Consider the following 12363-nt stretch of genomic DNA (forward strand, 5'->3'; position numbering starts at 1 on the left):
GGAAATGAAGATCCCGCCGCAGGGGGCGGGGCTCATTCTCTCGCCAGCCTGTGTGGGCCACCCACTTCCGCGTCTGAGGCGGCCAATGAGTGTGACCGTTTCAGACAGCCAATGAGAGGCGGTGTCTCGGCGGCGATCAGGCGGTGGCTGCCTTCCGCGGCGGGGAGGGGTCCGGGGTTCGAGCCGCAGTCCCCCGGCCCGGGCTTGAGTGTGGAGGAGGGCATGGAAAGGGCGCCCCCCAGAGGTCGCCAGCAAGGATGCGGCCGGCGAGAGGCGCCGGAAGGGCAACGCTTGGCCGGAGATGAATAACAGCGCCCGCTGCCTGGGGACTGGTGGATGCCCGGTGGGTGCACGTCACAGTTCCTGCCCGTCAGCCGAGTGTAGAGGTTTGGGGGTGGGGGGGGGGTGCAGACTTCCCGGGTGCAGACCTCACCCTGACCCCATCTCAAAGCTGGGTCTGGGCCTAATGGGGACGAGGAAGGGGGAGATGGGCACCGCAAAAGTCCCATCCCCACGTCTTCTCTTAAAAGTTAATAGACAATAACAGCGAACCTTGGTCAAGGGCCTGCTGCGTGCCGGGGCCTGTGCTGTGCCTTTTCCCTGCCTCATCTCATTGAATCCTCCCACAACCCTCTGACGGACAGACCTTTATATGCCCGTTTTCCAGATGAGGAAACAGGTTAGAGAAAGCAGTTGATTCCTGACGAATCTGACCTTGTGCTGTTACAACATCCTCCTCTTTCCATCACTGTTTGTCTGAAATCAGTAACATTGGTGCCATCAGTGGAGTCACTGACAGCCCCTCCTCCCAGGAGATGCAGGAGACCTCAGGAGGCCTGGGCCCTGGGCCCGGCTTTTTGAAAGTCCTGGAGCTGGGTTGGAGGTACAGAGCTGAACACAACCCTTCCCGGGCTCAGGGAAGCAAGAAGGGTCTGGGGTTGCTCATGGGGGTGGATGGGGGAGGCAGGAATCTTGGACTGAAGGAAAAAGAACACTTACGAGGATGACACCAATAATAATGATTTTTACTCTTGTTCTGGTCACATTTGTCATTTTTTCAGGCCTGTATCAGGGTCTGTGCCAAACATATAAGGAATATGCAGAATTATGTTGAAACATCGCAAGCATCTTTTGATGGCAGCACTCTCGGCATCTCCATTCTCCCAATGGGGAAACTGAGGCCCAGTGTGGCTAAGTGACTTACCTCAGTTGACACAGGGAGTGCCCAAATTTACCACCCAGGTCTGTCTGACCACACCTGTCTGCCTGGTTATGTTGGGAATAATGGGTTCAGAGCAGATTTTTTCTACTGATGCAACTGTGTCCGATAAAGGGGTTGGGTGCTGTTATAGTTCATGACAAGTATCTGATAGGTGGGGACACATCCCTCAACTCCATCAAACAGATGTGGAAACTAAGGAGGAGAATGGTCTGCCTGAGGTCGCAGAGTGTGGGGAGTCCAGCATCTTCCCTTCGGGCCTCAGTCTGTCTGGGCAGCAGGTTGAGATACTAACAGGAGCTCCAGGTTAAGACCTGGGGACTGATGAGCTGTCCCTTCACAGCCAAGCCAGCTGCCAAGAGCATGCCTCTGTGCCACTGGAGGGCCACTGCCAGGGGCAGCACGCCTGATGAGGACCGAGCTCGGCTCATGACCACCAGAGGAGGCCTGAAGGTGCTCCTGCACTGGGCTGGCCCCGACGGCGGAGAGCCCTGGGTCACCTTCAGTGAGGCCACACTGACTGCGGAGGAGGTCTGCATTCACATCGCACGCAAAGTCGGTGAGTCCCGTGGCGAGCGTGGAGGTGTTGGCAGCAGCTGGACCCCATCCATCCACCTGCCTGTTCAGTCAACAGACACTGAGTGAGCACCTACTGTGCACCAGTCCCAAAATCACTGCCTTTGTAGCACTGATACTCTGATAGAAAATCAGCAAGAAATGTAATAAATAAGAAAACTGTGTAGGAGGGCAGAGACAGATGATGATGAAAAATTAAAAACTTAAGGAGATACGGGAGGGAGCCCCAGGGATATCTGGGGAAGATGGGTACCAGGCAGCAGGAGCAGCAAGGGCAAAAGCCCAGAGGTGGGAACTTGCCGGCAACACCTGGAGCTGAATGAGGGGAGACAGGAGGAAGTGAGGGCAAGGAGGTGATATAGCGCAGGTTGTGCAGGGCCTTGTGGGCCTCAGGGAGGATTTTGGATTTTACTCTACGTGAGGTGGGTCTGTGAGCAAAGGAAAGACCTGACTGGACGTAGGTATTCACAAGTGCTCTCTGGCTGCTGTGGGGGGAACAGACTGTGGTGGGTGAGAGTGGGAGAAGGGAGACCAGGGCAGAGTTGATCTCCAGGTTGGAGAGGATGGGGGAGAAGTCAGCCAGGGCCAGATCTTATAGTGCCTTAAATGCCAGAGGGAGGAGTTGAGAATTCAGACTATTTTTTTTTTAGACTATTTCTTGACAGCAGTAAGGAAACAGGGAATGGCTGGGAGAGCCTGCAGTAGATGTGCTCAAAAGTGTAATTTCTTCTGCCAGAGGAGGAGAAGATCTCTCTAAGGGGACTTTCTTACATGCCCCTTCCTCCAGGAAGTCCTCTCAAACTCCACCCCCCCCACCCACCCAATGACTGGGTGGGTGTGCCTTCTGGTGGATTTCTACACTTTGTACTTTTCAATTGGTAGCTGATTCTTAAAAGCATTCTGATGGGTGTGCTGGGTGAAGTGAAACATGTCTGGTAGAGGGAACAACGTGTGCAGAAGTCCCAGAGAGCCTGATCTATTTGAGGAAGCAAAAGGCCTTAAGAGTGATTAGCTTGTCAGTTTCAAGGATTTGGAAGGGGAAGTAGGAATTTAAACTGGGGTCCAGGTCATGGCTATTCTGTGATGAGGGGTTGGGCTTTCTCAGGGTGCAATGGGGGAGCCATAGAAGGTTTAAACCAGTGAATTAAACAGTCAGATTGGCTCTTTAGGAAGTTGTCTCACAGGGAGGCATTCTCCTTCTGTAGGAGGCAGTACTCTTGGATGCAGCAACTTGGCAATTTGGCATCATCTAACATGGTTGAAATGCACATTCTGAGGCCACACAGTTCCACTCCTAGATATTCACCCTACAGACACTCAGCTCATATGTTCCAGGAGACACATGAGAATGTTCAGAGCTGCCTCATTTATCTTAGCGAAAAATGGGAGACGATCTCAAAGTCTCTCTGCAGGAGAATGTGCAAATAAATAGCAGTATGGTTGAACACTGGAATACTAGACAGCATGAAAAGGGAATTTAACCAACCTTACATGTATCATCATGTGTGAAGCTTTAAAACTTATTGTGGCATGAAAAAGCAAATTGCAGGAGGACACTTATGGTATAATACCACATTTCGAGTTTATGACATTCAAGACTAGATCATAGAGGATATGAAAATGGTAAGCTCTACTTTAGGAGTGTGCTTACCTCTTTGTGGGAGGGGAAAAGAGGTGGATATAGGCTATATTTACCAAGTTTTATTTCTTTATCTGGTGGCTGGTGCTTAGGTGATTATAAATCATTCTGAAAGAACTATTTTAGCTAAAAATTTTAAGTGATATATATATATATATATATATATATATATATATATATATATACATATACATAAAAAGACGCCTTGGGTGGCCAGTGTGGGGAATGACAAGTCTAGAGATTAGACTAGGCCTGGGCTTTGGGTTTGAAGGAAGTGGGTGGGTCCCAGAGAGAGGGAGGATGCAGGAAGAGCAGGACTTGTACCGATCTGATGAGGAGTGTGTGGGAGGAGTTGAGCACAAGGACCAAGTCTTGGCTTAAGGAACTGGGCCGAGGAGGGGCAGGTGTTAGGACCTTGGATAAGACCTGTTTGAAACAAAGCATGTCTAAGGGGCTTGTGACTTCTAGGGGGAGACAGCCAGGACGTAGCTGATAATTTCTTTGGCGCTGAAGTTCAGAGAGAGATCAGAGGAGGGTTGTGTTAGTCAGTCGAGGATAGGTTTTGCTATAGTAAGAAGCAGCCCCCTAAATTTTCCTGGGTTAAGACAATGAAGGCTTACCTAAAATCTAATGCAGGTCAGATGGTTCGCATCTTGGTACAAGGGATCTCTAACATCCCTGGGGCAGGGAAGATGGCAGGAGGGTTTATTTCCAAGCCTGGAAGTATGAAATCTCTTCTGCTCACATCCCATTAGCCAGAAACCAGTCCAATGGCCCCATCCAAGCTGCAAGGGAGGCTAGGAAATAGAGTCTTCTGTGAGGCCACAGCATGGTCAACATATTGCATTGTCCTCTGTCAGCAGGGGAGGAGGTGCAGGGAAGGCTTGTGAAGGGAGACAGCAGGTCTGGGGGCCCACAGAGTGAATGGCAGCAGACGCTGACTCCTAACCTTGTTTCTCCCCTGTTCCAGGCATCACTCCACCCTGCCTCAATCTCTTTGCTCTCTTCGATGCCCAGGCCCAGGTCTGGCTGCCCCCAAACCACATCTTGGAGGTCTCCAGAGACCTAAGCCTGACGCTGCACTTCCGCATGAGGTGAGCTAAGGCCTATGGGAAGCTTGTCTCCTTTTGTTCTGTCCCCTCCCTCCCCTGCACCCCATTTTCCTGGAGCTGGTCTGAATCTGTGCTCAGCCCCAGCTGTGCCCACTCCCTTCCTGCAGGTTTTATTTCCGGAACTGGCACGGCACAAATCCTCAGGAGCCAGCTGTGTACCGCTGCGGGCCCCCAGGGCCCAAGTCTTCATCAGATCAGGCAGAGCAGGGCATGCAACTCCTGGACCCAGCCTCCTTTGAGTACCTCTTTGAGCAGGTATGAGCAGGGCTGGGGAGGTGGGATTATTTTGGGGGCACTTATGGGCAGTTGAGGAGGCCCCACTTCCCTCCCCAGTTACAGCTGATAGGTTTCAACTCATGCCATCTGGGATCCTTTCTCTGCCTGAACCAAAGGGTTTTAAGACTCTTCCGGTTGCCTGGGAAAGAGTGCTGTGATGGATCAGTGATGTCTGCCACAGGCATAGGGTTGGGTAGAAAGGCATGAATGCTGTGTATTTGGCTTTTCCAGAAAACGGGGGGGTCCCCTCCTCCCCAAAGTGGCCAGAAGCTGCGGAGCGAACAGGTTCTCATGCCTCCCTTCCTGTCCAATTTAACCACCCCCAGGGCAAGCATGAGTTTGTGAATGATGTCGCATCGCTGTGGGAGTTGTCGAGCGAGGAGGAGATCCACCACTTTAAGAATGAGAGCCTGGGCATGGCGTTTCTGCACCTCTGCCACCTCGCTCTCCGCCTTGGTGTTCCCCTGGAAAAGGTGGCTAAGAAGATCAGGTATCTGCAAATGGGGCAGAGACATTGTGTAGATGGATGGCAACACCTGGGCATGGTAGGACCAAGGCGGACCTTTCATGCTACCATGACTTCGTTCATTCAACAGATGTGTATTGAGTACCTACTACTGTATGCTGGCATTAGTTCTGGGTATTGAGGACATAACAGCAAACAAGTCGGATAAGAATGTCTGGTGAAGGAGACAGGCAATAAAGAAAATACAAAAGTAAAATGTGTAGTGATTTAGATGGTGATACCTGCAACAGAGAAAAATTAGACAGGAAAAGAGGAAGAAGAAGAGTGTCAGGGAGTTGGGGGTATGGGAGTCAGGGAGTTGGGTACAATTTAAAATTGAGTAGTCAGGGAATTCCTCACTGAGCAGGTAACATTCATTCACATTCAAAGATCTGAAGGAAGTGAAAGAGGGAGACATGTAGGTATCTGAGAGAAGATAATTCTATAGAGGGAACAGCCAGTTCAAAGGCCATGAGGCTGGACTCTGCTCTATATGTTGGAGGAAGTGTGGCTGGAGCAGGATGAACTTGGAGAACTCCCTATAATTCAAGGGAAGGAAGGAGCTAGCTATGCTCACCTCCATTGCCAACTCTTGGGGCAATCAGGGCACACTGCCCGGAGGAGGCAGCAGGAGAGCTGGGTCTTCGGGACCAGCAGTTCTTCTTAAAGTACATATTCTGTCACCATCGTGTTATCACTCTGGAGGACTGGGGCTGTGACAGCGAACTGGGAAACCCAGAGGAGGCAGCCTATCCAGCCTGGAGATCAGAGAACACTTCCTGGGGGAGGTGACATTTCTGCTGAGACCTGAAAGTTGAGTCGGCTTTATCTGGATGTGGACTGCGTTGGCAAAGCATTCTAGGCTGAGGGAATAGCATATACAAAGGCCCAGAGGCAGAAGGTGGCAAAAGCCTATTTTTAAGGGGACCGGATTTGGAATATGATTGCCCATGTGCAGGAGTCGGCAAGGCACTAGTCAGGGGGCCTCTTTCCCCAGTGGGGAGCCCTGAAGGGCTTGGAAGTGGGGACAGGAGGCAGCTAGAACCTCAAGCTTTAGGAGCCCTCTGGTCAAAGGGTGGGAGGGAAGGCTTGGGACATGGAGACTGAAGCTGCGAAACCTATAATCTAGGCGGGTTATTATACTATAGTAGTGGTCAGGTGCAGGGAAAGTGATGGGGAGAGGGGCTAAGGGGGCAGGGCTTTGTGAGGAACAGAGGAACCCCCCAGGATTGTGCCTTTTATTGATAACCATAATATTCATGTTAAAAACAATAATGACTTCAATAATAAGAACAGCTGACACTGACATGGTCCTTATTATATGCAATCAATAGTCTTAATTCTGTCATAAGCCCTACAGGTGGGCACTGTTTGAAGCCCTTTAGAGCTTAAGGAAGTTGCCCAAGAGCTGGGATTTCAGCCCATAGACTCCTCCTGAGTTCTGTGCCCCAGGTCCGACACCACGCAGCCTCCCGTGCTGGCCCTTTATTGTGTGGTCTTTCCACCTCAGGATAGCCTGTGTTTTCTAGATGAGGCAGCGGAGGTTCAGAGAGGTTAAGCCACTTACCCCGTGTCACCCAGCCAGGCCTGCAACCCAGGCGCCTGACTGGCCCCTCCTGGTCATCCCCACAGCTTCAAGGACTGCATCCCACGCTCCTTCCGGCAGCAAATCCAGCAGCACAACGCCTTCACACGGCTGCGCCTGTGGATCATCTTCCACCGGTTCCTGCGGGCCTTCCAGCCAGGCCACCTCTCTCAGCAGATCATCATGGTCAAGTACCTGGCCACACTTGAGCGGCTGGCACCCCGCTTCGGCACAGAGCGTGTGTCCGTGTGCCACCTAGAGCTGCTGGCCCAGGCTGAGGGAGAGCCCTGCTACATCCGGGACCGCAGGCAGGCCCCTCTGGAGCCCGGGCCCGAGTCCGCTGTAGGACCCCCGACTCATGAGGTGCTGGTGACCGGTACTGGTGGCATCCAGTGGCGGCCGGTACAGGCAGAGGTGAGCAGGGCACCTTTTCTCTCTGGGGGTCCAGGTGGGGCCGGGCAGGGGCTCCTGTGAAATCTTGGCCTTGGTCTCTGAGGGGGACTGTGGTGCGCCCTTTCCCCACATGGCTCTGGGGTATGTCCTTCTGTCCCCAGAGTCTGTTTTCTTGGGGAGTGTCCTTTGTCTGCCTGCCCCCTGAGGACCTGATTTCTGGTGTCTGCTCCTCTGACAATCCCTTTGGCATATGGGGGTGAGAGAACTAGGGTTCTCTTCTCTGCCTTCCTCGAGGTTCTGGCTTCTGGCATGTATGTCTCTTGGGGAAGGGTCCTCTGTCCCACTTGTGACACCAGGACTTGAGGGGGGATGCTGAAGGAGATTGCCTGGTGCCCCCAGTTCCAGCCTCTCCACAGATGGAATGTGTGGGGGACCAAACAGGTACATCCCTGCCCAACCCACCCCACATGCTGGCTTTCCAGGGTCCCAGTGGTGGTGACGGCGGCAGGAGCAGGAATGCCCATGCTGGCTCCTCTGGGAAGAAAGCAAAGGCCCAAGAGTTGGGCAGCCAGCCCATGGACAGACCATGCGAGGTGCCATGGGCCTACTTCTGTGACTTCCAGGACATCAGCCACGTCGTGCTGAGGGAACGCCATGTCAGCATCCACTGTCAAGACAACAAGTGCCTGGTGGGGCCTGGGCCTGGGGGCTGGCCTGGGGGTGCCTCCAGCCTGCGACGCCTGGCTGATATACCCCTGGTCTCTAGGAGCTGACCCTGCCTTCCCGGGCCAGGGCCCTGTCCTTGGTGTCACTGGTGGACGGCTATTTCCGCCTGACAGCCGACTCGAGCCACTACCTGTGCCACGAAGTGGCTCCTCCATGGCTTGTGATGAGTATCCAGGATGGTGTCCACGGACCCCTGCTGTGAGTGCGCAGAGGGGTGGCTGGGCCGCGTGCGCCATGGGGGCAGCAGCTGCCCACTAGACTGAGCTCTGGGAACTGTGGGGCTCGAATGAGGTGTGTGCACATATTCGTGGGTATTCATGTCTCAGTGTGTGCTTGTGTGTGCAGCTGTAAGTGTGCATGCATTTGAGTGAGTGTGTGAGCACACGTGTGTGCAAGCATTTGTGTCTGGTGTGGACCTGTGAGTATGAGCCCATGTTTGCCTGTGTGCGCCTGCATTATATGTGCAAGCATTCACTCACACCACTGGTGCGTCCGTTTGTGTGTGTGTGTGTGTGTGTGTGTGTAAGTACACTCCCATGTGCGTGCCTGTAGGTGCATGTGCGTGTGCCTGCAAGTGTGGTACAATAGGGGTTATAGAGGGAGAGAGCAACTACAATGGCATGGGCGACGTGTCATGAGAGTGACTGGGTTTGGGACGACTGCTGTGCGTGTCTGGATGTTGAACAGCCCATTTGGCGTGCAGCTGTGTCACTGCTTCAGTGACTGCGTGTAAAATTGTCCTCGTATGTTTTCACACGTGCTCGGATGGGTGATTTTTGTGCTGCTATGTTTTACAAATGCTGGTGGCCATTCAGAGATACGTGTGTGGGTTTATGCCCCTGCAGGTGTGTGTCTGTCCTGGTAATTGTCGGTCACTGAGCGATTCTGTTTGGACTTGTAGGGCTGAGAGTGTGAAGTAGCAATGCTTATGTGGTCATCAGATGCGTGTGTGGCCGTTGTGCATGCTGCCAGGTCATAGTTTGTGATTGTCTGGCCATTGTCCCTGTGCTTGGGTGTCCCTTCCCCTGCGTGTAACACTGGGACTGGCCCCTGGGGGTTTCTAAGAGGTCTGACCCCTCTGAGCCTGGCTCTACACCAGGGGAGGGGGAAGTAGCCATTTACCTCATGAGAGCTATGGCAGTGCCACGTCACAGCTAGGCGTGTGCCACCCGTGCAGGGCCTGTGGGCCGTATCAGCGCGCTTCTTAGTCTGTTCAGGCTGCTATCACACAATACAACAGACTGGGTGGCTTAGAAACAACACACATTTATTTCTCACCGTTCCGAAGGTCAGAAGTCCAAGGTACGGGCAGATCTGGTATCTGGTGAGGGCGCACTTGCTCGTTCAAGACAGCTGTCCTCTTGCTGTGTCCTCATGGCAGCTCTGTGGGGTCCCTTTTATAAGCAGTAATCCCATTCAGGAGGGCTCCACCATCATGACTGATTCACTTTCCAAAGACTCCAGCTCCTAATACCATCACATTGAGGGTTAGGACTTCAACAGACGAATTTTAGGGGGACACGAACATTCAGTCTAGCAGCACATGAGCCGCCGTGTACGTAGGCGTCTGGGCCTGTGGAGCAGTGTCTCCTGTTTGTTGTTCAGGACGATTGTTACCTCTGGGCCTAGGATGTCGCTGCCCCTGTGCTGCCTCATGACACTGGGTAAGCAGGCGTGTCAATGAACATCCTCCTGTGGGGGCGGGACAGACAGTCCACTGTGTGTCACCCTGGGAGTAGCTGGGTCTGTGGCTGGGGGTGTGCGCGCTGGCATTTGACAGCTGTTTTCTGTCTCAGCGTGTATGTCACTGTGTCGCTGACAGTGTCTGACAGATGTTTCCCACAAGTGTGTGCCTGTTTCTCCACGTGAGTTGTCATAGGTGACAGTGTTATACCTGCGTCCCAGACTCAGTGTCACCACATAAGCAGCTGTGTCTGACGTTTGTCCCAGCTGGGAGAAAGCCCCTCTGGGCAGGTTTTATGCATTCCTGTTGCCGGGTGGGGGTCCAGCAGCACCCCGTGATGCTGCCCCCTTGTGCCTCGCAGGGATCCATTTGTGCTGGCTAAGCTGCGGCCGGAGGACGGTCTCTATCTCATCCACTGGAGCACCAGCCACTTCAACCGCCTCATCCTCACGGTGGCCCAGAGGGACCAGGTGGGCCTGGAGTGGGGGTCCTGGGCAGGGGCTGGGTGTACTCCCTGCCTGGACCCCTGCTCATCGCCCTCATCCTGCCACCCATCCCAGGACCCTGGCACGCAGGGCTTGCGCCTGCGGAAGTTCCCCATTGAGCTGCATACGGGGACCTTCACACTGGAGAGCTGGGACCGGTCCTTCTCCAGCGTGCGGGAGCTTCGGGCTGCACTGCAGGGCTGCTTGCTACGGGCCGGTGATGACTGCTTCTCCCTGCGCCACTGTTGCCTGCCGCAGCCAGGAGGTGTGATGGGGGAGCCCGGGGTGGGGGGGTGGCACTTCCTCCATGGCAGCCCTCAGTGACTTGGCTCTCGCCCCCAGAGATCTCCAATCTCATCATCATGCGGGGGCCTCAGGCCAGCAGCACCAGGCCGCTCAACCTCAGCCAGCTCAGCTTCCACCGGGTCTGCCAGGAAGACATCACCCAGGTGTGTGCAGGTGTGGGGCCCCTGGGGGTAGGAGGGTGCCGGGAGGGCAGCCACCAGCTCTTGTCGTGGACATGTTCCCTGCCATGTTCCCCCAGCTGTCCCACTTGGGCCAGGGCACGAGGACCAATGTGTATGAGGGCCGCTTGCAAGTAGGGGGCAGAGGCCCTGCGGAGGACAAGGCAGACGGTGGGAACACCCCCACGCTCAGCGCGGGCTGTGGGCAGGAGCTCCGCGTGGTGCTGAAGGTGCTGGACCCCAGTCACCACGACATCGCCCTGGTGAGTGAACGCATCCGGGGCCGGGGCAGGGCTGGGTGTGCGGCCACCTGACCTGGTGTCCCCACAGGCCTTCTATGAGACAGCCAGCCTCATGAGCCAGGTGTCCCATGTGCACCTGGCCTTCGTCCATGGCGTCTGTGTGCACGGCTCCAAGAGTGAGTGGACCCCAGCAGACCGCCCCCACCATTTACGGGCTGACCCCCCACTTATACCCACTCCCTGGGTTGTACCCCGACCTTTGACCAATATCCTGACCCCTGACTACAACCCAATCTATGATTATTCAACTCTCACCATTACCCCGACCCCCTGCTGTACTTTGACCTTCAACCTATACCCCAACCCCTGACTATATGTCAACCCATTGCATCTCAGCCTCTGGCTATACCTTGACTATTACCTGCACCCCAACCCTCGATTATACCCCGATTCCCAACTTCATCCCATGCTCCATTTACCTCCTAGATGCCTCTATAGCCCAGCCCCCATCTGCCCTCCAACCCCATCAGGACTGTGACCCCATGCAGACCCCATCCCTGTTGGATACCCCAATCCTTCCAGACCTCAGCCCCTGCCCCACCCCACCTCTACCTCTACCCTGTGTGTGCCTCCAAACTCCTTGCACAGGGTGACCCCAGCCAGTCCCCAGAACCTGAACCCCATGTGTCCATCCCTCCTGCTTCCTGCCTAATGTCGGCTTTCACTCTGACCCTGAATAACTTCCACCCCCGAGCACCCCAACGCTGTGGGATCCTAGCATCACTATGGCCCAGCCTCAAGCTCCCTGCCTCCACTTGTCTGCCTCACCCCCACGTCCCCAGTCCCCTCTCCACCGTTGTCCTGACAGCTGACTATGTTTCAGACCCACCCTGGACCCAAACACCACCATTCATCTCTGCCTCACCCTGGACTCACCTCAGCCTCCACTCCATCCTGCATTTCTCCTCTCCCTGAGGTCACTCCTAAGTTCCCCACACACACCCCTGCCCGACAGCTTCCCCGCCCACAGCAGTCCCCCATGGCCTGCCCTCAGCGCCCTGGAGGGTGGAGGCAGGTGGGTGGCCCTGCAGCGGCTGGTCTTTGCAGACATCATGGTGACCGAGTACGTGGAGCATGGACCTCTAGACGTGTGGCTGCGGCGGGAGAGGGGCTGCGTGCCTGTGGCCTGGAAGGTGGCAGTAGCCCAGCAGCTGGCCAGTGCCCTTAGCTATCTGGTACGTGGCCTGTGGGTGGTGGGGAGGGCCCGAGCAGCCTCAGTACTGGGGACAGAGACCTCAATACGTCCTGCAATCCACAAACTGGCCCCACGAGATCTTTCCATGAAACTCTTCTGCTCACACACCCATCTCCCATCTCCCGGAAGAGAACACCTAACTCCTCCACTTGCTGTCTGAAGCCCTGTGGGGTCTGGCATTGGCCACCTTTGCTACTCTCTC

General features: G+C 54.7%; 1 protein-coding gene across 2 annotated transcripts in view; it reads left to right on the top strand.

Annotated features, from left to right (window-relative positions):
- Nucleotides 1-109: 109 nt before the first annotated feature.
- Nucleotides 110-12363, top strand: part of TYK2 (tyrosine kinase 2) — a gene marked incomplete at its 5' end in the record, with an annotated part of 20132 nt that continues 7878 nt past the window's right edge. The window contains 14 exons of one of the 2 annotated variants that reach the window (XM_081077550.1): nucleotides 110-343; nucleotides 1563-1778; nucleotides 4405-4528; nucleotides 4654-4801; nucleotides 5149-5312; nucleotides 6960-7326; nucleotides 7788-7994; nucleotides 8072-8229; nucleotides 10077-10185; nucleotides 10276-10465; nucleotides 10543-10649; nucleotides 10745-10927; nucleotides 10995-11082; nucleotides 12014-12141. In XM_081077550.1, coding sequence (XP_080933676.1) covers nucleotides 337-343; nucleotides 1563-1778; nucleotides 4405-4528; nucleotides 4654-4801; nucleotides 5149-5312; nucleotides 6960-7326; nucleotides 7788-7994; nucleotides 8072-8229; nucleotides 10077-10185; nucleotides 10276-10465; nucleotides 10543-10649; nucleotides 10745-10927; nucleotides 10995-11082; nucleotides 12014-12141 — 2196 coding nt within the window. The remainder of the gene's footprint in view (nucleotides 344-1562; nucleotides 1779-4404; nucleotides 4529-4653; nucleotides 4802-5148; nucleotides 5313-6959; nucleotides 7327-7787; nucleotides 7995-8071; nucleotides 8230-10076; nucleotides 10186-10275; nucleotides 10466-10542; nucleotides 10650-10744; nucleotides 10928-10994; nucleotides 11083-12013; nucleotides 12142-12363) is intronic. The other variant, XM_081077551.1, reaches the window with a different exon arrangement.

Source organism: Rhinolophus hipposideros (assembly GCF_964194185.1).
Source record: "Rhinolophus hipposideros genome assembly, chromosome: 16".
In the NCBI taxonomy this organism is placed as follows: Eukaryota; Metazoa; Chordata; class Mammalia; order Chiroptera; family Rhinolophidae; genus Rhinolophus; species Rhinolophus hipposideros.